We start from the raw sequence: 25,600 nt of genomic DNA on the forward strand, positions 1-25,600 counted from the left end.
GTTCCCTAATCGGCCATTACACGATTATCCTCCGCAGTGACGCCTTCTATTTAATGTGTCATTTCAGGGAAGATTTCAGCTTCACAGCTTATGCCACTATATCTTATGTGAAACAAGGACCCAAAGCCAACCTGCTCAAAAGCGACAAGCATTCAATAGCCATCCAGATGAGAACCACCAAAAAGGCCACAAACAAGGTACGTGACCAACGCTGACCTCCGGAACTTGTATTCCTAATAGCAGACACGTTTCTCTACCACTCCTGGAACAGGCGTCCTCCTTCACAGCCCCCCAACTAGTGTCTATAAAACATCCAGTTATACCCTGTGAACCAGGGGCATCCTATCTGAGGACGGGGCCTATATGCAGTCACAGAACCCCCTCCCCTGCCTGGGGTTATCTCTGTCCATGCACCAGTCTTCCACGTGTATAAACTCCTCCCGGGACAATGTTGCCGCACTGGACCCATTTTCTGTAGTGTGATTCTCCGGTAGAACGGCGCAATTTCCTGCTGATTTCCTCAGCGTGGCAGCAAGGTACGCCAAATTACTGGGTGCAGTGGGGGCCCCCAGTATAGTTACGCCAGTGCTGTGTATAAAGCCGTACGCAGACGTTTCTGCTCCTCTGGTTATATGTAATGAATACTGAAAAAGTAACAAAATCTCTGCTGGGTGCAAACGTTAAATGTAGAGTTACCAATTTTTCTCCTTCATCCACTAGGGGCCACTGGAGCGTAGTTACAATGGGGAAATAGTAGGCAGTAATTGGGAGCTGGCACTTTAAAATTCTCACACTGTGGCTAGCTCCTCCCCTACTATCTCCCCTCCAAGCCAGTCTTAGTTAGTGCCCGAGGTAGCTGGTTCACTTTGGTTTTAGCTGAAGAATTTTTTCTATTTTCTTTATTATTTTTTATTTTCTTTCTTACACAGACTGGCAGCTCTGCCACTGCTAGTCTGCACCGCGGGAGCTGCCGGCGGGGTCCCATCGCAGCTGCGTGCGGCTCGGGATGGGCCTCGGCTGAGGGAGACACTGAGCTCTCCTGAGCTGGCCGGACACCGCTGCGTGCGGCGCGTGTCGGGGCCGCTCCACCAGCAGAAGATTCCGGCAGCATGGTAGCGGTGAGTATAAGTGGTCGGACACTGCTGCGTGCGGCGCGTGTCGGGGCCACTCCATCAGGAATCCTGCAACAGCGGTGAGTACAGACACCAATCTAAAACTGTGATGTGTGCTGTGTCTTTTATTCACTCCCCGCTCCCATACATTGGGGCCACGCTCAGGGTCCCTGGTCTAACCCCCCTCCACTCATATAGGGGCTGTGTAATGCATAAAAAAAAAAAAAAATTATTTTAGATGGCGCCATTACTAGGGGGGCGGAGCTTAATCCCGCTCGACCGTCCCCGCTCCCCGGCTCACAGGGCCGTCAGGGGATGCAGGGCGCTCCCCGCTAAGTTTGCGCTGGAGCTTGATACAGAACACAGTCGGAGCATAGGGGGCGGAGCTTTCTCTCGCTCTGCTCGGCGGGATCAGCTCCCCGGCAGCGGCGCGTGTGATCGGCGGGGGAGGCAGGACGCTCCCCGCTGACTTAGGGCAGGAAGGCTACAGTTTTTAAATGAATAGGCTTCTGTGGCTCATGCACTAAGCACCCGGGTTGCAGTGCACACAGTCACAAGATCAAGTCACACCATAGCCTAGAGTTATTCAACGCCATAATGGGGGGCGGGGCTTCCTCCCGTCTTGGACCTCGGCTCCCGGCGGCCACCTGCGGCTTGGTTGGTGCTGGCGGTCATTTCCTTTCTGCAGGGGAAACCTCTACCCGGACTCCACTGCTTGCTGTGAGTGTCAGGATCTTCTTATCACTGCAGTGAGTAGTCTTTTCTTAATGTGTTCCTCCTGTGGCACACTAATAAATATATAAATATAGAAGAAAAAAGGTTCTAGTGGGAGCCAATACGCCTTTAGAATGATAACTGTGATCCTGTGAGGTTGTGCATGACCCAGGAGCAGTGCTGTTCAGGATTGGAAATTTATTAAAGTCCTTTTTGGTGATACTTATTGAAGCTGAAGTGGACTGTAGGGTTCCATTATCCCTGATGAGATTAGGGAATATAACATCATCTAACTTCAACCTAAATTGTCATTTTCTGTTATGATGAAATCTATTTAGATACCATATCAATTGAAAACATACATGTGATTGGATGTAACATTGAGAATTCTAACCAGTTATAACCAGTGGTAATCCATTCTATTACAAGAACTGATTGTAAACCCCTGATGAAGTCCTAACGGACGAAACGCGTTGGATTTTGCGATTTCGGATTCATAAAGCCTTCACCACAAACATCTGGTTGGAGACATATCTCTTTTAAGTTCTGATTGTGATCACCTGATTGTAAATTCCTCACATCAACTGAAATATGTGTTTATATAAGATTGTTATATCATTTTATTGAATTTTTAGTAATTTGTACCAAAGACGAATGTTTAAGTTATAAATGTCGTCCGTTTGTGTATGAATAAAAACTTTTAAACATAGTCATTCTAAAGGCGTATTGGCTCCCACTAGAACCTTTTTTCTTTTCATATCTACTCTTTATACCTAATCTGACAGAGGGTATTTCTTAGTGGTTTGAGACTAGTGGTATAGCGCAAAAAAAAGGTTACTTTTTGTTTTAAAATATATATATATCTCCTATATATTTGTCTAAATCTGTGACTCTGTGCCCATAACGCTGGGTGGAGTCTCAGCGGTGGGCGGAGTCAGCAAGTCTCTGCTCCTGCTGCCTGTTCATCTCTCTCTCTCCCCTCCCACCACTCATCAGCAGCTCCGATTCCCCGGCCGCGGCGCCGGCCCAACAACAACGGCTGATGCCGCCCCCGGCATACACATTAGGAGGGACGGGTGGCGCAGGAGAAGGCTCTCATAGCCTTCCCTGCGCCGTGTACACAGACCCGCCTCCGCACAAATCCCGCTGTCGGCTCTCCTGCTGTGACAGGAGGCGAGTGCTACAGTGACGTCATCTCCTGCAGCACTCTCCTCCTGTCACACAGCCGGCACACACTCTCCAGTCTCCGGGGGCTGCCAGCATCTACAGGCAAGCTGGAAACACCCCCGGAGCGAGAGAGAACAGACCCGCGAGGCCACGCCCCTTTCACAGCAGGCCACACACCCTTTTCGGCCGCGGGGGGGGGGGGGGGGGGAGAGGGGATGTGTGGATGTGTGTAACAGTAATGCTGAAATGCTGACCCAGTGACGCCTCTGGACACTGTACTGTTTACCAGCCTGCAGCAGCCGCCCACAGCCCCAACGGTGAGTCCCTCCGGCCATCCTACCCACTGTTTCTATGTCTGCTCGCCACTTTACACAAGTCTCCTCTTCTGGTGCCCTCCCCCTCCACTACTTTCCCCCCTCTCTTCATCAGCTTCCTCACTGGGGACCCTCCCTGCCGACCCGCGTCTCTCTATCCCCTCCCTACCACCCCGCGTCTCTCTATCCCCTCCCTACCGCTCCGCGTCTCTCTATCCCCTCCCTACCGCCCCACGTCTCTATATCCCCTCCCTACCGCCTCGCGTCTCTCTCTATCCCCTCCCTACCGCCCCGCGTCTCTATATCCCCTCCCTGCCGCCCCGCGTCTCTCTATCCCCTCCCTACCGCCCCGCGTCTCTCCCCTCCCTACCGCCCCGCGTCTCTCCCCTCCCTACCGCCCGCGTCTCTCTATCCCCTCCCTACCGCCCCACGTCTCTATATCCCCTCCCTACCGCCCCGCGTCTCTCTATCCCCTCCCTACCGCTCCGCGTCTCTCTATCCCCTCCCTACCGCCCCACGTCTCTATATCCCCTCCCTACCGCCCCACGTCTCTATATCCCCTCCCTACCGCCCCGCGTCTCTCTATCCCCTCCCTACCGCCCCGCGTCTCTCTATCCCCTCCCTACCGCCCCACGTCTCTCTATCCCCTCCCTACCGCCTCGCGTCTCTCTCTATCCCCTCCCTACCGCTCCGCGTCTCTCTATCCCCTCCCTGCCGCCCCGCGTCTCTCTATCCCCTCCCTACCGCCCCGCGTCTCTCTATCCCCTCCCTACCGCCCCGCGTCTCTATATCCCCTCCCTACCGCCCCGCATCTCTATATCCCCTCCCAGCCGCCCCGCGTCTCTATCCCCTCCCTACCGCCCCGCGTCTCTCTATCCCCTCCCTGCCGCCCTGCGTCTCTCTATCCCCTCCCTACAGCCCCCCTTCTATCTATCCCCTCCCTACCGGGGGATATAATCAACTAGCGCCGTCGAGGGGGGCTTAACCTAACACACAGGTCAGTGCCCCTTTGTCAGGGGGACTAGTGCTGTTAATTCAACACGGAGTCCCCTGTTTATAGTATATGGAGTCAACTCACTACTGCTCTTTATCAGGGCACAGTTAGGCTCACTGAATATTTACAATAAGATGGAACTACAAGCTCCACCGACATTTATTATAATAACACAGACCTGGGTTCACGTCCCACATATCTTCACCCTGCCATATTGATTTTTCCCCCCGGCTGCCCGCCATTTTGGGCAACCAGCGGAGCTTACTGAATTAGCAGTACTCTACATACAGGGCGGGTGTTGTCACCCCTTTTTCTCTAATGTCCTAGTGGATGCTGGGGACTCCGTAAGGACCATGGGGAATAGACGGGCTCCGCAGGAGACTGGGCACTCTAAGAAAGATTTAGGACTACCTGGTGTGCACTGGCTCCTCCCCCTATGACCCTCCTCCAAGCCTCAGTTAGATTTCTGTGCCCGGCTGAGCTGGATGCACACTAGGGGCTCTCCTGAGCTCCTAGAAAGAAAGTGTTTGTTAGGTTTTTTATTTTCAGTGAGACCTGCTGGCAACAGGCTCACTGCATCGAGGGACTAAGGGGAGAAGAAGCGAACCTACCTAAGTGGTGGTAGCTTGGGCTTCTTAGGCTACTGGACACCATTAGCTCCAGAGGGATCGAACACAGGACCCGACCTCGTCGTCCGTTCCCGGAGCCGCGCCGCCGTCCCCCTTACAGAGCCAGAAGCAAGAAGGTGGTCCAGAAAATCGGTGGCTGAAGACTTCTGTCTTCTCCAAGGTAGCGCACAGCACTGCAGCTGTGCGCCATTGCTCCTCATGCACACCACACACTGCGGTCACTGATGGGTGCAGGGCGCTGGGGGGGGGCGCCCTGAGCAGCAATATTTACACCTTGGCTGGCAAACTAACACCATATATAGCCCCAGGGGCTATATAGGTGTATATTAACCCCTGCCAGATACATTAAAATAGCGGGAGAAAGCCCGCCGAAAAAGGGGCGGGGCCTTCTCCCTCAGCACACTGGCGCCATTTTTCACTCACAGCTCCGCTGGAAGGAAGCTCCCTGGCTCTCCCCTGCAGTCCTGCACTACAGAAAAGGGTAAAAAAGAGAGGGGGGGCACAAATTAGGCGCAGTATAACGTTTTTATGCAGCTATAAGGGGAAAACACTCTTCTATAGGTGATATCCCTGTGATATATAGCGCTCTGGTGTGTGCTGGCATACTCTCCCTCTGTCTCCCCAAAGGGCTTTGTGGGGTCCTGTCCTCTGTGAGAGCATTCCCTGTGTGTCTGCTGTGTGTCGGTACTGCTGTGTCGACATGTATGAGGAGGAAAATGATGTGGAGGCGGAGCAAATGCCTGTGAATGTGATGTCACCCCCTGAGGGGTCGACACCGGTGTGGCTGGACTTATGGAAGGAATTGCGTGAAAGTGTCAACTCCTTACACAAAAGGTTTGACGACATAGGACAGCCGGCTACACAGCTTGTGCCTGTTCCAGCGTCTCAAATGTCATCAGGGGCTTTAAAACGCCCGCTACCTCAGGTGACAGATACAGACGTCGACACGGATACCGACTCCAGTGTCGACGGTGATGAGACTAGTGTACCCTCCAATAGGTCCACCCGTTACATGATTGAGGCAATGAAAAATGTTTTACACATTTCTGATAATACCCCAGGTACCACAAAAAAGGGTATTATGTTTGGTGAGAAAAAACTACCTGTAGTTTTTCCTGCATCTGAGGAATTAAATGAGGTGTGTGAGGAAGCGTGGACTTCCCCCGATAAGAAATTGATAATTTCAAAACGATTATTGGCAGCGTACCCTTTCCCGCTAGAGGATAGGTCACGTTGGGAAACACCCCCTAGGGTAGACAAGGCGCTGACACGCTTGTCAAAGAAGGTGGCACTACCGTCTCCGGATACGGCCACCCTGAAGGAACCTGCTGATAGAAAGCAGGAAGCTACCCTAAAAGCTATATATACACACACGGGCATTATATTGCGACCAGCGATTGCATCAGCTTGGATGTGCAGTGCTGCTGCTGCGTGGTCAGATTCCCTTTTGGATAATATTGATACCATGGATAGGGACAATATTTTGCTGACGCTTGAGCATATAAAAGACGCAGTCTTATACATGCGTGATGCACAGAGGGATATTTGCCGGCTGGCATCAAGAGTAAGCGCTATGTCCATTGCCGCCAGACGGGGGTTATGGACTAGGCAATGGTCAGGTGATGCCGACTCAAAGCGGCACATGGAAGTTTTGCCCTATAAGGGGGTGGAACTGTTTGGGGATGGTCTTTCGGACCTCGTGTCCACAGCTACTGCTGGGAAATCGACTTTTTTGCCACAGGCTGCCCCACAGCAAAAGAAAGCACCGTATTATCAGGTACAGTCCTTTCGGCCCCAGAAAAGCAAGAGGGCTAGAGGCTCCTCCTTTCTGCCGAGAGGCAAAGGTAGAGGAAAAAAGCTGCAACACACAGCTAGTTCCCAGGAGCAGAAGTCCTCCCCTGCGTCCGGTAAGTCCACAGCATGACGCTGGGGCTGCTCAGGTGGACCCGGGTACGGTGGGGGCCCGTCTCAAAAATTTCTTTATCATCCACTAGGGGTCACTGGAGTACTCTTGGGATATGGACGGGCGTAGCCGATCAAAGGCACTGAATATTCAAATTTAGGACTCTCCCCCCCCCTCCATATCCCCAAGTACCTCAGTGTACTTTGCCAGTGTTTTTTCGGTGCTCACAGCATGATCATCGGCTTGTGGCAATGGCCACTTTTCAGAAGATTTTTATTTTTATTTTTAATTTTTACACTTCCCGTCCCAGTTTCTGGAAAAACTTGGGTCCGGGATGGTGCCGCTGCAAGGCAGCGTATGGCGTGTCGGTCCTCACAAAGAGCACCCTCACAGCCACAGGCGCTATAAGCAAGCGCATGGCGTGTCGGTCCTCACAAAGAGCACCCTCACAGCCACAGGCAGCCACTGTCTCCTGCAAGCTGAACGGAGCTTACAGCAAGAAGATCCGTTACAGCCAGGATGAGACAAAGAGCTGGAAGACGAGGAGAGAAGCTGGAGGCTGAAACGTAGCTTACAGAGAGAAGCTCGTCACAGCCAGGAAAACAAGGTATGTGTGTCAGGGCGGTCAGCTCACGCTGCCGCACTGCTGTGTGTGTTATACTATACAGAAGCTGGCGCCGCTGACGGGTCCCGCTGAAGTAGTAAGGAGCACTTCTTATATATGAAGTTCCACCTGATAGTTGGTGAGAATGAGAGCTTTACAGGTTCTCCTCACATTATACGCGCAGAGCGGCCGCACGTCACTGAGACGCCGGCCGCTCTCACTGCGCTGATGGCCCGGCACCGCTAATCGCCGCCGAGACTCTCCGTGCGCTGACCTAAAGCAGAGCGGCCGCACGTCACTCAGACGCCGGCCGCTCTCACTGATCTGATGGCCCGGCACCGCTACACGCCGCCGAGACTCCCCTGTACTAAACAGCGGCCGCACGTCATTAAAGGACGCCGGCCACTCTTCCACAGAGACACCCGCAGACACAGGGAAACTGTGTACTGCTGTAGGAAGCAGCTGCCGGACGGCTCCCCGGCGCTAGATTCAGGCTCTCCTGCTCTCCCTGCACCCGATCCCCGTACGCTGCAGGTAACATGGGGATGCAGGGGGGAGGGGGAATAATACCCATAGCAGCAGCAAAGGCTGCATGGGTGCAAAATACACAAGCAGCGCAGCACTTTAACAATGTAGCTGTGTACGGTGTATTATATGTTTCAGCAAGTTTATATATATAATATATAATGAAGCTTTGGCTGCCAAAACTGTCTATAATATCAGTATAAACTGTGATTATATGTGTAAACACTTTGTATATATATATAATATATATATGAGGCTTTGGCTGGCAATAGGTTACCAGTGGATAACCTATTGCAAGTTTAACCATGTTTTCTGTTATTTTTGGATAAGGCTGCAAGATAATAACATACACTGCAGGCAGTGTTCATATTAATTGACTAATTGCATATATTTTACTGTATCCGACACCTCGGTTATCACTGTATAATAGGCTATTAAGCATAGTAACTGTATAATAGGCTATTAAGCCTATATTACAACTGCAGCAGGTAACCTGTACTGTGATTTTCTGGGAAAGCATGGCATGACGGCCATTTTAATCATTGCTGGTTTTCCAGTTATAATTCCAGAACACCGCCCATACACCTCTACTCCACAAGGAGGCGCAGGGGTGTTAGTGGGAAGTTTTAGTGCAGGATAATTCTAGAACATTCCTGCCCTACATCTTTAAGCCACCAGAAGGCGCAGGGGTGTTAGTAGGAATTTGGTTCGGGTTTCATGCCCATGTGAACTGCTTTTCACATAAAGAACACTTTAGTTTCCTAATAAATATGCTGTTCAGCAATAACATAGATATATAGATATATATGCCATATAATAACTTTATTAAGTCGTGCAAGTGTCTGTCTGTTGCCTATTATGATGTCTGTCTACATAGCGAATAAGGCTCTAGTGCAGACTAAAAATGTTAACATTGGCAATTCAAATTAAAACAGCGGTAATCGGAGTCTCGGAATAACTCCGCCAGCGCTAACAAAAGACAATCTTTCCAAAGTGACAATTTTCCTTTGGGTACCAGAGTGTTTATTTCACTGGTCTTATAATTTAATGCACGATTCTATGTCAAATCTCACACCGATAACTACAAGTGAGAAGGGTACATTAGTCCAGCACTCAGATAGTGCGGGGTTTTGGACAACCATACATAATCGTTTCCAAAAGGACGCGATCCGCCATTGGTATATGCGTTTCTGTCAAACATTATAAAAACCCCAGATACATTTGGGTCACTAGAATCTATGTATGAAACCATACCGATCACGGTTAGAAGAAGCTGCAGAGTATATCGGTAAAGCTTCTGCTAAAGCCGGTTATTTTCATTGTCGCTAGTTAAGCGCGACGAGGCCAGAGCTTGTTTGCTCCTAAATTTGATATACTTGTAACGGCATTTTATCCCTTTAGGATATTCTGCCATTAGCGCATACAGTATACTTGTAACGGCGTTTTATTCCTTTATAAGAAATGTAACGACAGGACGTTACAGTCAGCAAGCCAGTGGTTTGATGACCTCTTTTACAATTGTGGAAGTGCGTCTTTTCATGTTACATTTGCGAGGTTTCATGACTTCAACTCATATATGTCTCAGCTATTTACAGCTTAGAGTACAAAACTGCTTCTGTCGAACGGTTTGGCAGGTTGTCATTTAGTCTTTGCTGGTTTATAAACCAGGCAATAGTACGCCAACAGAGTCAAAGTTACTTATTCCCCTCTGTTTGAGCAAAATCAAACAGCTCCGTTGTAATATCAATCAGCAAGTCATTTACTACAGTTAGAAAATGGTTTTTCTGCAGTTAGTTTTTGCTTATTGGAGCCACACAATTGTATAATTGCATTTGATCTTCACAATGCGTATTTACCCAGTCCGGTTTATTCATCATTCTAGCGTTTGCAAATCGCCACAACCATTAACCAGTTCATTTCTTCCGTTGCTTATCGCTTCCGGTATTTACCAAAGTGATGTTGAAATGATAGCTCATCTCACATAAGAACTATGTATCAACAAAGTTCCTCTATCTTGCGCTACTAAGGTATACTGCGGTAGCAGATTAAGTTCGAAAACAATCACATCTAAGTCGGTTTAAACGATGTCAATTCCTAGGTAAGATTATAAATACGGTAAATCAAAGACTTTTACCTACTACACCAGCAAGAACAAAGGTACACGCACATTAGCGGTACATTGGTGTATTCACTTATTAAGAATAAAGATGTGTTTTCAATCGCGTTTCTCACAGAGGGACAAGGGTGCGTATACTCTGGACGACAGTCACAGAGAGTCAGGATTTGTAATTAAAATCAACGCAAAGGTTCTAAAACACGACAGATTGCTGTCAATAAATGTCCTAGAACTCTGTGCATTTTACAATGCAATAGATAAATGTCCTAGAACTCTGTGCATTTTACAATGCAATAAATGATTCGTTTTCAGTCTGACCAGGGATAGACTCTGGGTTCTCTTCAGAACGAATAAATCTTTCGCTTTTTACTAAAGATTTCTGTGGGCAGGAACAACCGTGAGTTTCATGTAATTTTGTTTTTTTCATGCCTGGCTCACGCTGGCCTTAAGCAGTCAAACAAAGCAACGGCAGTTGCATACACAACAACCAGTGAAAACCAAGAAGCCGCATGGCAATGCGGCAGGTAACTCAAATCTTCAATGGCTCAGAACGCCATTATGTGAAAATGTCAAGACATCAATCCGTGAGTGGACATTTGTTAGACAAACGATCTCACCCGTCAGGGTTTGGATCTTCAAAACTGGACATTAAATCCAGAGGTGTTTCATATGTGAGTCCACAGAAGGCGGTTACCCCAAGTATACATAATGGCATCTCGCCACATTTACAAAAGCTCAGTATGTGTACATCACATTCATGGGGTCATTCAGCATCGTGTATCTGGCTCCACCATTTTCCGCTTCTCTCTTCGTTGCCAAAACGGATCAGAAGACAGTTCGTCACAGTCATACTGGTGGTATCTCATGGGTTTCGGAGAAGTTTGCTTCTCGAATTTTCAAGTAATACTTGCACACGATCTTGGCCCGCTCATAATACGGCCAACCTGTTACATCACGGAACGTTCTTTTACCCATAGTTACCTATGTACCTATTATCTATGTACCGCAGCTGCGGTTGACGGGGTGAGGGTTCAGACCGCTCTCTTAAAAAATAGAGAATTACAGTATCGGTTATACCAACCATGTTACGAAATAGTAAGCCGCTTAAGGCAGCTCATAATTAAAAAATTTCGTGTGCTTACATAGGTTGTAAACCTCGGAAGTTTCCAACATCATACTTCAAGTACCCGTATTCTGTTAAACGGGATGGGATGGAAAACTGCGTTCATCTGCACTAAGAGTGCAGGTATCTGTGTGGTAAACTTATTTTCAAAGCGTTTGCCTCTATTTACGTCTGTAAACATCTTTCTACAAGGTGTCACCAAAGTTCAGACTCTATTTATCCCACCTACAGCGCCAGGCGATTTGAGGTTGGGTTCAGATTTCTTAGTTTTCATATTTTTGAACCCTTACAACAAATGGGTATTAAGTTTCTCACTTTAGAAAACATTTTTCTTCTAGCCTTGGCTTCGCCAAGGGTGCTTCGGCAAGGATTTTGTTTTCATATTTGGGTGCCTTGTATTCCAAGCCACCGTATTTGAGTTTTCTCATTACAAAGCAGATCTTCCGACGAAATCCGCTTTCGTATTCTTCACATCAATATACCAATAGTGGTTCCTGTGGGGACAGCACATTCTAAAATTCTGAATGTGGTACACGCGTAACGCGTTTATATATGTACCGAGGGTCTACAGTACGTGATATGAATACGTTGTTGGTTCTATATGATACTGCAAACTGGGGTTAGCCAGGTTCTCAGCAGACATTATCCAGTTGGATAATAATGACTACAAGTCAGGCTTACTTTAAGGCTAAGTTACAATCGCCTACGTCAGTAATAGTTCATCCCACAGGTTCTGTGGGAATGTCAGACCCAGCGGGTCGTGGAGCGTCTATGACGCGGCTACATAGCCTTCAGTGCACCACGTTTGTGCACGTTTACACGTTATGAATGGTGGCGCCATCAGCATTTAGCTTTGGCCTGCCTACTGTTACAAGTATCAAACAGCTCTCCCGCCCACGAGGGAAGCTTTGGTACGTCCCAAGAGTACTCCAGTGACCCCTAGTGGATGATAAAGAAAATAGGATTTTGGTACTTACCAGGTAAATCCTTTTCTTTGAATCCATAGGGGGCACTGGACGCCCACCCAGAGCAGTTTTACCTGGGTTGTTTTAAGCTCAAGGGAGCTTAGTAAACAAATTTTACTTGGGTGGTATTAAGCTCGAAGGAGCTTATGGTAACACATTTTCACCAATTGGCTCAAATTATAAAGTTCTATCGGTTAAGGTGTCAACTGTTTAGTTGACAATAAGTGACAATAAGGTTACGGATCAACTTTGTGGTTGTCCGTTATGTTATAGGGATTCTCCATTGTCAACCTCTCTATATCCTGTTCGCTCAGTAAAAAACACTGGCAAAGTACACTGAGGTACTTGGGGATATGGAGGGGGGGGAGAGTCCTAAATTTGAATATTCAGTGCCTTTGATCGGCTACGCCCGTCCATATCCCAAGAGTACTCCAGTGCCCCCTATGGATTCAAAGAAAAGGATTTACCTGGTAAGTACCAAAATCCTATTTTCAGCGCACAGTGGGCTCTCTCGCAGGTGGATCCCTGGGTCCTTCAAGTAGTACTTCAGGGGTACAGGCTGGAATTCGAGACGTCCCCCCCCCCCCCCCCCCGCCGTTTCCTAAAATCTGCCTTACCGGCAACTCCCTCTGCCAGGGAGGCAGTGTTGGTGGCTATTCAAAAACTGTATTCACAGCAAGTGATTGTCAAGGTACCCCTCCTTCAGCAAGGAAAGGGTTACTATTCCACACTGTTTGTGGTACCGAAACCGGACGGTTCGGTGAGACCCATCTTAAATTTAAAATCCTTGAACACTTATATCAAAAGGTTCAAGTTCAAGATGGAATCGCTCAGGGCGGTTATTGCGAGCCTGGAGGAGGGGGACTACATGGTCTCCCTGGACATCAAGGATGCGTATCTTCATGTCCCCATTTATCCTCCTCACCAGGAGTACCTCAGATTTGTGGTACAGGACTGTCACTATCAGTTCCAGACGCTGCCGTTTGGGTTATCCACGGCACCGAGGGTCTTTACCAAGGTAATGGCCGAAATGATGATACTCCTTCGCAAGAAAGGTGTTTCAATTATCCCGTACTTGGACGATCTCCTGATAAAGGCGAGGTCCAAGGAACAGTTGGTAGTGGGGGTAGCACTTTCTCAGGAAGTGCTACAACAGCACGGCTGGATTCTCAATATTCCAAAGTCACAGCTGGTCCCGACGACACGTCTTCTGTTCCTGGGAATGATTCTGGATACAGACCAGAAAAGAGTGTTTCTTCCAGTGGAAAAAGCAGAGGAGTTGTCAACTCTAGTCAGAGACATCCTAAAACCAGGACAGGTGTCGGTACATCAATGCACGCGAGTCCTGGGAAAAATGGTAGCCTCGTACGAGGCAATTCCATTCGGAAGGTTCCACGCAAGGACTTTCCAGTGGGACCTGTTGGACAAATGGTCCGGGTCCCATCTCCAGATGCAACAGCGGATAACCCTGTCGGCAAGGACCAGGGTGTCGCTGCTGTGGTGGCTGCAGAGGGCTCATCTACTAGAGGGCCGCAGATTCGGAATACAGGACTGGGTCCTGGTGACCACGGATTCCAGTCTTCGGGGCTGGGGGGCAGTCACACAGGGAAGAAATTTCCAGGGACTGTGGTCAGCTCAGGAGATTTCGCTGCACATAAATATTCTGGAGCTAAGGGCCATTTACAATGCCCTAAGTCAAGCAAGACCCCTGCTTCAGAACCGGCCGGTGCTGATCCAGTCAGACAACATCACGGCGGTCGCCCATGTAAACAGACAGGGCGGCACAAGAAGCAGGAGGGCAATGGCAGAAGCCACAAGGATTCTCCGATGGGCAGAGAATCATGTGCTAGCACTGACAGCAGTATTCATTCCGGGAGTGGACAACTGGGAAGCAGACTTCCTCAGCAGGCACGACCTCCACCCGGGAGAATGGGGACTTCATCCAGAAGTTTTCCGAATGCTGGTAAACCGTTGGGAAAAACCACAGGTGGACATGATGGCGTCCCGCCTCAACAAAAAGCTAAAAAGGTATTGCGCCAGGTCAAGGGACCCTCAGGCGATCGCTGTGGACGCTCTAGTGACACCGTGGGTGTACCAGTCGGTTTATGTGTTTCCTCCTCTACCTCTCATACCCAAGGTACTGAGAATAATAAGAAGGCGAGGAGTGAGAACTATTCTCGTGGCTCCGGATTGGCCAAGAAGAGCTTGGTACTCGGAACTTCAAGAGATGCTTGCAGAGGACCCTTGGCCTCTGCCGCTCAGATAAGACCTGCTGCAGCAGGGACCCTGTCTGTTCCAAGACTTACCGCGGCTGCGTTTGACGGCATGGCGGTTGAACGCCGGATCCTAAAGGAAAAAGGCATTCCGGAGGAAGTCATCCCTACCCTGATCAAAGCCAGGAAGGATGTCACCGCAAAGCATTATCACCGCATTTGGCGGAAGTATGTTGCTTGGTGTGAGGCCAAGAAGGCCCCAACGGAGGAATTTCAACTGGGTCGATTCCTACATTTCCTGCAAGCAGGTGTGACTTTGGGCCTCAAATTGGGGTCCATTAAAGTCCAGATCTCGGCCCTGTCAATTTTCTTCCAGAAAGAACTGGCTTCACTGCCTGAAGTTCAGACTTTTGTCAAGGGAGTTCTGCATATTCAGCCTCCTTTTGTGCCCCAGTGGCACCTTGGGATCTCAATGTGGTCTTGGAGTTTCTAAAATCACATTGGTTTGAGCCACTTAAGACTGTGGATTTAAAATATCTCACGTGGTAAGTGGTTATGTTGTTGGCTCTGGCTTCGGCCAGACGTGTGTCAGAATTGGCGGCTTTGTCCTGTAAAAGCCCCTATCTGATTTTCCATATGGATAGGGCAGAATTGAGGACTCGTCCTCAGTTTCTCCCGAAGGTGGTATCAGCTTTTCACTTGAACCAGCCTATTGTGGTGCCTGCGGCTACTAGGGACTTGGAGGATTCCAAGTTTCTGGACGTAGTCAGGGCCCTGAAAATATGTTTCCAGGACGGCTGGAGTCAGGAAGACTGACTCGCTGTTTATCCTGTATGCACCCAACAAGCTGGGTGCTCCTGCTTCTAAGCAGACTATCGCGCGCTGGATTTGTAGCACTATTCAGCTGGCGCATTCTGCGGTAGGATTACCGCAGCCTAAATCAGTAAAAGCCCATTCCACAAGGAAGGTGGGCTCATCTTGGGCGGCTGCCCGAGGGGTCTCGGCTTTACAACTTTGCCGAGCAGCTACTTGGTCAGGGGCAAACACGTTTGCGAAATTCTATAAATTTGATACCCTGGCTGAGGAGGACCTGGAGTTCTCTCATTCGGTGCTGCAGAGTCATCCGCACTCTCCCGCCCGTTTGGGAGCTTTGGTATAATCCCCATGGTCCTTACGGAGTCCCCAGCATCCACTACGGCTACGAGAAATAGAATTACCGGTGAGTAAATTCTTATTTTTCTCTTTTCGTTTAACTAAACGTAACACCCAGGACAGAGAATTCCCTGTTATGTGTAGACTGTGCGGTGGAGCCATCTGATTAGCCCTCAATGCAGCTGCAGGACGTTCCTGTTTGGAACAGCTCAGCTTATGCAAGTAAGGTCACCGTTACCAGAGACCCCGTCCGTCATTTCTTCTTCCCAGGTTTATAAAAGGAGGTTGCTAACCTCAGTGTTACACGACGCTGCGGATGATAGACCTCTCTGGAAGGAGGCAATGGATGTCCGGGATACTGAGGATGTCTGTTTTCGGTGGAGTCCGAACCAGTGTCTCTGGGTCCTGGAGACATCCGACTGCACGTTTTCAGGTTTCTAAAAGGATCTTGCTAACCTCCATGTTACACGAGATACTGATTATGTTTCGGTGGAGTCTGAACCAGTATCTCAGGATATTGAGGCGTATTGTACAGCGGTTCGTCTGGTGCTGCAGGTAAAGAGGTCGGACACTTCAGGTCCCTCTGGGTTTGACGCCAAGGAAGAAATGACAGCGACTTGTTCAGTTTCAAATGAGCTGGGCATGCTCCGGTAGGCGGCCGGGAAGCATCCGAATTCACAATTTCCGGTATCGAACAATGTTTGCCTATCCTTTTCCCGCAGATAGCAGGAAACGATATCAGACCTCTCCAGGGTATACCCCTCAAGGTATCGCCGGTCCAACAGGCTGCCGTTTTTTCTGGGGCAACCTTGCTGAGGGATCCATCTGAGAGACCTATGCGACAGCAGGGGTTCGACCTTGTCCGGAGCAGGTAGGTTGTGGAGCAATTGTCCTCTAGGTTACTGGATAATTCGCATCAGGATCAACTGATGCTTTGGGACAGATCAGAATCACGATTCTGCTTTATATTCTTTTGAGGTCTCCACGTCTGTATACTCGGAACCTGCATTTTCGCTTGGGCTTGGAACTTCCTGCCTGATTTCTCAGGCCATTGGGGGTAAGTACATTTTTCTTTCCCCTACTGCTGCCCCAGCTCCAAGACGGATCTTTTACCGGTCTTTCCTTTAACTTTTTCCGTGCCCTTTCAGGCTTTTGACTCCAAGTCAGGGGCGGTATCTCCGTCGCCAAGGGATCTCATGGTAGCAGGCTGAAGCAGTAGTTCAGCATCCTCAGTCCAGTCTGATTTTAGGTCATCCAACACACCCACCGCAGGTCAGACCTTCCTACCACCGGGGGGGTCCCAGTGTAGGCGCCTGTCGGTGGTCCTCCTGGGAGGACTGGGAAGGCTTGGGCGGTTACAGACTCGATTTGGGAGTCCAACCGTCTCGGGTCCCTCGGCATGGGTCGGCCGGTTTACGATGACAAGACAGTCATACTGCAGGCGGCGCTCCAGATGCTTCTAACCGCAAAGGGTGTTGATCCCTGTCTTCACATATCATTAGAATCGGGGCATTTCTCAGGCCTTTGTTTTCTTTTCCCGTGCCAAAGCCAGATGGCTCGGCCAGGCCTATTCTGGCCTTGGAATCCTTTCAGTCTGTGATTGCTAGTTTGAAGAAGAAAGGGGGGTTTTACGCGTCCCTTGTCTTCAAGGATGCCTGTTTACTGAACTCCGTTGGGTTTCCTCATCGGGCTTTTCTCATATTCGCATTACAGGATACTCATTTTCACGGTCAGTCCTTTCCATTCGGCCGCTCTTCCGCTCCCACAGGGTTTAGGAAGATCACAGAATACCTCTTTCTCTGACGTCCTAAGTGGATGCTGGGGACTCCGTCAGGACCATGGGGATTAGCGGCTCCGCAGGAGACAGGGCACAAAAGTAAAAGCTTTAGGATCAGGTGGTGTGCACTGGCTCCTCCCCCTATGACCCTCCTCCAAGCCTGTTAGATTTTTGTGCCCGGCCGAGAAGGGTGCAATCTAGGTGGCTCTCCTAAAGAGCTGCTTAGAGTAAAAGTTTGTTAGGTTTTTTATTTTCAGTGAGTCCTGCTGGCAACAGGCTCACTGCTACGAGGGACTTAGGGGAGAGAAGTGAACTCACCTGCGTGCAGGATGGATTGGCTTCTTAGGCTACTGGACACCATTAGCTCCAGAGGGAGTCGGAACACAGGTCTCACCCTGGGGTTCGTCCCGGAGCCGCGCCGCCGACCCCCCTTGCAGATGCCGAAAAGTGAAGAGGTCCAGAAACGGCGGCAGAAGACTCTTCAGTCTTCATAAGGTAGCGCACAGCACTGCAGCTGTGCGCCATTGTTGTCAGCACACTTCATAGCAGCGGTCACTGAGGGTGCAGGGCGCTGGGGGGGGGGGCGCCCTGGGCAGCAATGATAGTACCTTATTCTGGCTAAAAATACATCACATATAGCCCCTGGGGGCTATATGGATGTATTTAACCCCTGCCAGGTCTCAGAAAAACGGGAGAAGAAGCCCGCCGAAAAGGGGGCGGGGCCTATTCTCCTCAGCACACAGCGCCATTTTCCCTCACAGAAATGCTGGTGGGAAGGCTCCCAGGCTCTCCCCTGCACTGCACTACAGAAACAGGGTTAAAACAGAGAGGGGGGGCACTTATTTGGCGATATGTATATATATATTAAAATGCTATAAGGGAAAAAACACTTATATAAAGGTTGTCCCTGTATAATTATAGCGTTTTTGGTGTGTGCTGGCAAACTCTCCCTCTGTCTCCCCAAAGGGCTAGTGGGGTCCTGTCCTCTATCAGAGCATTCCCTGTGTGTGTGCTGTGTGTCGGTACGTGTGTGTCGACATGTATGAGGACGATGTTGGTGAGGAGGCGGAGCAATTGCCTGAAATGGTGATGTCACTCTCTAGGGAGTCGACACCGGAATGGATGGCTTATTTAAGGAATTACGTGATAATGTCAACACGCTGCAAGGTCGGTTGACGACATGAGACGGCCGGCAAACAAATTAGTACCTGTCCAGGCGTCTCAAACACAGTCAGGGGCTGTAAAACGCTCATTTACCTCAGTCGGTCGACACAGACACGGACACTGACTCCAGTGTCGACGGTGAAGAAACAAACGTATTTTCCTTTAGGGCCACACGTTACATGTTAAGGGCAATGAAGGAGGTGTTACATATTTCTGATACTACAAGTACCACAAGAAGGGTATTATGTGGGGTGTGAAAAAACTACCTGTAGTTTTTCCTGAATCAGATAAATTAAATGAAGTGTGTGATGATGCGTGGGTTTCCCCCGATAGAAAATTATTGGCGGTATACCCTTTCCCGCCAGAAGTTAGGGCGCGTTGGGAAACACCCTTTAGGGTGGATAAGGCGCTCACACGCTTATCAAAACAAGTGGCGGTACCGTCTCCAGATAGGGCCGCCCTCAAGGAGCCAGCTGAGAGGCTGGAAAATATCCTAAAAAGGTATATACACACATACTGGTGTTATACTGCGACCAGCGATCGCCTCAGCCTGGATGTGCAGCGCTGGGGTGGCTTGGTCGGATTCCCTGACTGAAAATATTGATACCCTTGACAGGGACAGTATTTTATTGACTATGGAGCATTTAAAGGATGCATTTCTATATATGCGAGATGCACAGAGGGATATTTGCACTCTGGCATCAAGAGTAAGTGCGATGTCCATATCTGCCAGAAGATGTTTATGGACACGACAGTGGTCAGGTGATGCAGATTCAAAACGGCACATGGAAGTATTGCCGTATAAAGGGGAGGAGTTATTTGGGGTCGGTCCATCGGACCTGGTGGCCTCGGCAACAGCTGGAAAATCCACCTTTTTTACCCCAAATCACATCTCAGCAGAAAAAGACACCGTCTTTTCAGCCTCAGTCCTTTCGTCCCCATAAGGGCAAGCGGGCAAAAGGCCAGTCATATCTGCCCAGGGATAGAGGAAAGGGAAGAAGACTGCAGCAGGCAGCCCATTCCCAGGAACAGAAGCCCTCCACAGCTTCTGCCAAGTCCTCAGCATGACGCTGGGGCCGTACAAGCGGACTCAAGTGCGGTGGGGGGTCGTCTCAAGAGTTTCAGCGCGTAGTGGGCTCACTCGCAAGTGGACCCCTGGATCCTACAAGTAGTATCCCAGGGGTACAGACTGGAAATTCGAGACGTCTCCCCCTCGCAGGCTCCTGATGTCTGCTTTACCAACGTCTTCCTCCGACAGGGAGGCAGTATTGGAAACAATTCACAAGCTGTATTCCCAGCAGGTGATAATAAAAGTACCCCTCCTACAACAAGGAAAGGGGTATTATTCCACACTATATTGTGGTACTGAAGCCAGACGGCTCGGTGAGACCTATTCTAAATGGGAAATCTTTGAACACTTACATACAAAGGTTCAAATCAAGATGGAGTCACTCAGAGCAGTGATAGCGAATGTCCCTGGACATCAAGGATGCTTACCTCCATGTCCCAAATTGCCCTTCTCACCAAGGGTACCTCAGGTTCGTGGTACGGAACTGTCACTATCAGTTTCAGACGCTGCCGTTTGGATTGTCCACGGCACCCCGGGTCTTTACCAAAGTAATGGCCGAAATGATGATTCTTCTTCAAAGAAAAGGCGTCTTAATTATCCCTTACTTGGACGATCTCCTGATAAGGGCAAGGTCCAGAGAACAGTTGGAAGTCGGAGTAGCACTATCTCAAGTAGTTCTACGACAGCACGGGTGGATTCTAAATATCCAAAATTGCAGCCGTTTTCCGACGACACGTCTGCTGTTCCTAGGGATGGTTCTGGACACAGTCCAGAAAAAGGTGTTTCTCCCGGAGGAGAAAGCCAGGGAGTTATCCGAGCTAGTCAGGAACCTCCTAAAACCAGGAAAAGTGTCAGTGCATCATTGCACAAGAGTCCTGGGAAAAATGGTGGCTTATTACGAAGCGATTCCATTCGGCAGATTCCACGCAAGAACTTTTCAGTGGGATCTGCTGGACAAATGGTCCGGATCGCATTTTCAGATGCATCAGCGGATAACCCTATCTCCAAGGACAAGGGTGTCTCTCCTGTGGTGGTTACAGAGTGCTCATCTTCTAGAGGGCCGCAGATTCGGCATTCAGGATTGGATGCTGGTGACCACGGAGGCCAGCCTGAGAGGCTGGGGAGCAGTCACACAGGGAAAAAATTTCCAGGGAGTGTGATCAAGTCTGGAGATTTTTCTCCACATAAATATACTGGAGCTAAGGGCAATTTACAATGCTCTAAGCTTAGCAAGACCTCTGCTTCAAGGTCAGCCGGTATTGATCCAGTGGGACAACATCACGGCAGTCGCCCACGTAAACAGACAGGGCGGCACAAGAAGCAGGAGGGCAATGGCAGAAACTGCAAGGATTTTTCGCTGGGCGGAAAATCATGTGATAGCACTGTCAGCAGTGTTCATTCCGGGAGTGGACAACTGGGAAGCAGACTTCCTCAGCAGGCACAACCTCCACCCGGGAGAGTGGGGACTTCATCGGGAAGTCTTCCACATGATTGTGAACCGTTGGAAAAGACCAAAGGTGGACATGATGGCGTCCCGCCTGAACAAAAAACTGGACAAGTATTGCGCCAGGTCAAAAGACCCTCAGGCAATAGCTGTGGACGTTCTGGTAACACCGTGGGTGTACCAGTCGGTGTATGTCTTCCCTCCTCTGCTTCTCATACCCAAGATATTGAGAATTATAAGACGTAGAGGAGTAAGAACTATACTCGTGGCTCCGGATTGGCCAAGAAGGACTTGGTACCCGGAACTTCAAGAGATGCTCACAGAGGACTCATGGCCTCTGCCGCTAAGAAGGGACTTGCTTCAGCAAGTACCATGTCTGTTCCAAGACTTACCGCGGCTGCGTTTGACGGCATGGCGGTTGAACGCCGGATCCTAAGGGAAAAAGGCATTCCGGAAGAGGTCATTCCTACCCTGGTCAAAGCCAGGAAGGAGGTGACCGCACAACATTATCACCACATGTGGCGAAAATATGTTGCGTGGTGTGAGGCCAGGAAGGCCCCATGAAGAAATTTCAACTCGGTCGTTTCCTGCATTTCCTGCAAACAGGAGTGTATAGGGGCCTCAAATTGGGGTCCATTAGGGTTCAAATTTCGGCCCTGTCGATTTTCTTCCAGAAAGAATTGGCTTCAGTTCCTGAAGTCCAGAAGTTTGTCAAGGGAGTACTGCATATACAACCCCCTTTTGTGCCTCCAGTGGCACTGTGGGATCTCAACGTAGTTCTGGGATTCCTAAAATCACATTGGTTTAAACCGCTCAAATCTGTGGATTTGAAATATCTCACAGGGAAAGTGACCATGCTGTTGGCCCTGGCCTCGGCCAGGCGAGTGTCAGAATTGGCGGCGTTTGTCTCAAAAAAGCCCATATCTGATTGTCCATTCGGACAGGGCAGAGCTGCGGACTCATCCCCAGTTTCTCCCTAAGGTGGTGTCAGTGTTTCACCCGAACCAGCTTATTGTGGTACCTGCGGCTACTAGGGACTTGGAGGACTCCAAGTTGCTAGATGTTGTCAGGGCCCTGAAATTATAGTTTCCAGGACGGCTGGAGTCAGGAAAACTGACTTGCTGTTATCCTGTATGCACCCAACAAACTGGGTGCTCTTGCTTCTAAGCAGACGATTGCTAGTTGGATGTGTAGTACAATTCAGCTTGCACATTCTGTGGCAGGCCTGCCACAGCCAAAATATGTAAATGCCCATTCCACAAGGAAGGTGGGCTCATCTTGGGCGGCTGCCCGAGGGGTCTCGGCTTTACAACTTTGCCGAGCTGATACTTGGTCAGGGGCACACCCTGACTGAGGAGGACCTGGAGTTCTCTCATTCGGTGCTGCAGAGTCATCCGCACTCTCCCGCCCGTTTGGGAGCTTTGGTATAATCCCCATGGTCCTGACGGAGTCCCCAGCATCCACTTAGGACGTCAGAGAAAATAAGAATTTACTTACCGATAATTCTATTTCTCGTAGTCCGTAGTGGATGCTGGGCGCCCATCCCAAGTGCGGATTGTCTGCAATACTTGTACATAGTTATTGTTACAAAAATCGGGTTATTATTGTTGTGAGCCATCTTTTCAGAGGCTCCGCTGTTATCATGCTGTTAACTGGGTTCAGATCACAGGTTGTACAGTGTGATTGGTGTGGCTGGTATGAGTCTTACCCGGGATTCAAAATCCTTCCTTATTGTGTACGCTCGTCCGGGCACAGTATCCTAACTGAGGCTTGGAGGAGGGTCATAGGGGGAGGAGCCAGTGCACACCACCTGATCCTAAAGCTTTTACTTTTGTGCCCTGTCTCCTGCGGAGCCGCTAATCCCCATGGTCCTGACGGAGTCCCCAGCATCCACTACGGACTACGAGAAATAGAATTATCGGTAAGTAAATTCTTATTTTTTCAAAGGCAGGGAGTGACGTTTGTTCTCTAATTGGACAATCTACTGCTGGAATCCCACTCTGCAGATTAGGTTGCTTCTGAATATCCGAAGGATCCAGGAGCTTCTGGTTCGACACGGGTCCACTTTTTGCTCCTCGTAAACGGTTCTCACCTCGGTCCGTCAGAGGATTTTTTCTTCCTCTGGACCAGGTACTCTCTTTATTCAGTCAAGTTGCGACGCGATGAGTGGTCGCCTACATTCCCCTCTGAGCGGAGGACAACAATCATCTTTCCAGGTCAAGTCGCCAGGTCAGACTCCCGGGTGAGGGGACATTTCCTGGAGTTTTGTCAGCTGGTCCGCTGTTGGCGGAGATTCCTGATCGACCTCAGGGCGTTCGGACTGACTCCTTAACCCTTTACTACTCCTCTGACGTGAGCTCTGGCGGCAATAGCCGAGGATGCCCTCAGGGTTCCTTGGAGTTTCTGGTTAGTCTATCTTGCCTTCTTTTCTATTATCTACCTCACTTTCGGTAACACAGGAGGGGAGAATGCGTGCTAGTCCTCCCGGTGGCTCCGGTTGGGCTGCGCATGACGGACACTGGGAGTCTTGTTGAAGGAGACAATTTAATAGCAGATCATCTTAATGATTATTTTTGCTCAGTATTTACTACTGAAAGAGAGGGGAAGGGGCCACAGTTAAGTTGCAGGGATATTCAGGAAAATGAAACAAGTACATTTACAGAGGAGAAGGTCCTAACAGAACTCTCAAAGCTGAAAGTGGACATCTATGGGGCCTGATGGGATACATCCAAGGATACTAAAAGAACTTAAAGAGGTGCTGGTAACACCATTGACAGAATTATTCAACCAGTCATTAGCTACAGGAGAAATTCCAGGGGACTGGAAAAGAGCAAACGTAGTCCCACTGCACAAATGTGGAAGCAAGGAAGAGGCAAACAACTACAGACCAGTGAGTCTTACATCAGTAGTAGGGAAATTGATGGAAACACTCTTAAAAGAAAGCGTTGTAGATTATCTCAAATCCGGCAATTTACTGGATCCCAAACAGCATGGATTCGCTGGGGGGAGATCATGTCAAACAAATCTTATTGACTTTTTTGATTGTGTGACTAAAGTGATGGATAAAGGTGGAGCCATGGATATAGCTTATCTAGACTTTAGTAAGGCTTTTGACACAGTTCCACATCGCAGACTGCTAAATAAACTTGAAAGTTTGGGATTGGATATTAGGATTATTGAATGGATAAGATCTTGGTTGAAGGATAGAAAACAGAGAGTTGTGGTAAATGGAGTGCATTCACAGGAGGGAAATGTTACCAGTGGAGTACCCCAGGGATCTGTACTTGGACCAGTGCTTTTTAATATCTTTATTGGTGACATTGCAAATGGCATTAAAGGGAAAGTATGCCTTTTTGCAGATGACACAAAGGTATGCAACAGGGTAGACACACCAGGTGGGGTAAAACAAATGATTGAGGATCTAGGTAGACTAGAGGAATGGTCAAGAGTCTGGCAATTACAGTTTAATGCCAAAAAATGCAAAATCATGCCACTTGGGTCTCAAAAATCCTAAAGCTAAATACAGTATTAATGGCACTATACTGGAAACTACTGAGGAGGAAAGGGATCTAGGAGTCACTATTTCAGATGACTTAAAGGCAGGTAAGCAATGTAACAAGGCAATGAGGAAGGCTAGTCAGATGCTTGGCTGCATTGGGAGAGGAATCGGCAGCAGAAAGAAAGAAGTAATAATGCCACTGTATAGGTCATTGGTACGGCCTCATCTAGAATACTGTATTCAGTTCTGGAGGCCATATCTTCAAAAGGATATTAATACATTAGAAACTGTACAAAGGAGGGCAACTAAAATGGTGCATGGCCTACATCACAAAACATACCCAGAAAGACTAAGAAATCTCAATATGTATAGTTTGGAGCAGAGAAGGGAAAGGGGGGACATGATAGAAACTTTCAAATATATCAAGGGTTTTAACAAAGTCCAGGAGGGAAACATTCTTCAAATGAAGAGAAGCAAAAGGACATGAGGACATGCACTGAGACTGGAGGGGGGGAGGTTCAGGGGAAATTTGCGGAAAAATAATTTCACAGAAAGGGTAGTGGACAAGTGGAATAGCCTCCCATCAGAGGTGGTAGAGGCTAAGACAGTAGAGCAATTTAAACATGCATGGGATAGACATAAGGATATCCTTACAAAGAAATAAGGATCAAATAAGGTTAGTGATAAAAAAAAAAATAAAAAAAAAAATAAGGGGCAGACTAGATGGGCCAAGTGGTTCTTATCTGCCGACAAATTCTATGTTTCTATGTTTCTAACGTTCCAGCCTGCACCTGTTGGTCAGTAGAGGAGCCTTGGCTCCTACCTCTGCAGGACGGTCTACTTCAACAGGGTCCTTTTTCTTTATTCAATCTTACACTGGTTTCGTTTAACGGCGTGACTGTTCACGAGACCTCAGAAGGGAGAAGTTCCCTAGTTCGGTTATGCCTACTGGGCCCCGATTTCGGAAGTCTGTTACCTCTTCTCGCTTTTGCCACTTTGGGAAACTTTAAGGAGCATAGTGTGGATAACGGGGGTTTTCCCCTTTTGATTTGCCATTCAGCTGTCATCTTTGGTTTTCTCTGGGTGGTTTACTCGGCTGTGCTTCAGACTACGTTG

General features: G+C 49.0%; 1 protein-coding gene and 1 non-coding gene across 5 annotated transcripts in view; both read left to right on the forward strand.

The window, feature by feature from the left end:
• The window catches only part of RECQL (RecQ like helicase), a 53,109-nt gene that overhangs the window by 25,380 nt on the left and 2,129 nt on the right, over window positions 1-25,600 (forward strand). For all 4 annotated transcript variants that reach the window (XM_063929399.1, XM_063929402.1, XM_063929401.1 and 1 more), the window contains one exon: window positions 68-197. In XM_063929399.1, the coding sequence (XP_063785469.1) occupies window positions 68-197 (130 nt within the window). The remainder of the gene's footprint in view (window positions 1-67; window positions 198-25,600) is intronic.
• Window positions 10,404-10,524, forward strand: LOC134938745 (U5 spliceosomal RNA). Its single transcript, XR_010181236.1, has one exon. It is a non-coding gene; the product is annotated as a U5 spliceosomal RNA (small nuclear RNA).

Source organism: Pseudophryne corroboree, chromosome 6 (assembly GCF_028390025.1).
Source record: "Pseudophryne corroboree isolate aPseCor3 chromosome 6, aPseCor3.hap2, whole genome shotgun sequence".
NCBI lineage: Eukaryota > Metazoa > Chordata > Amphibia > Anura > Myobatrachidae > Pseudophryne > Pseudophryne corroboree.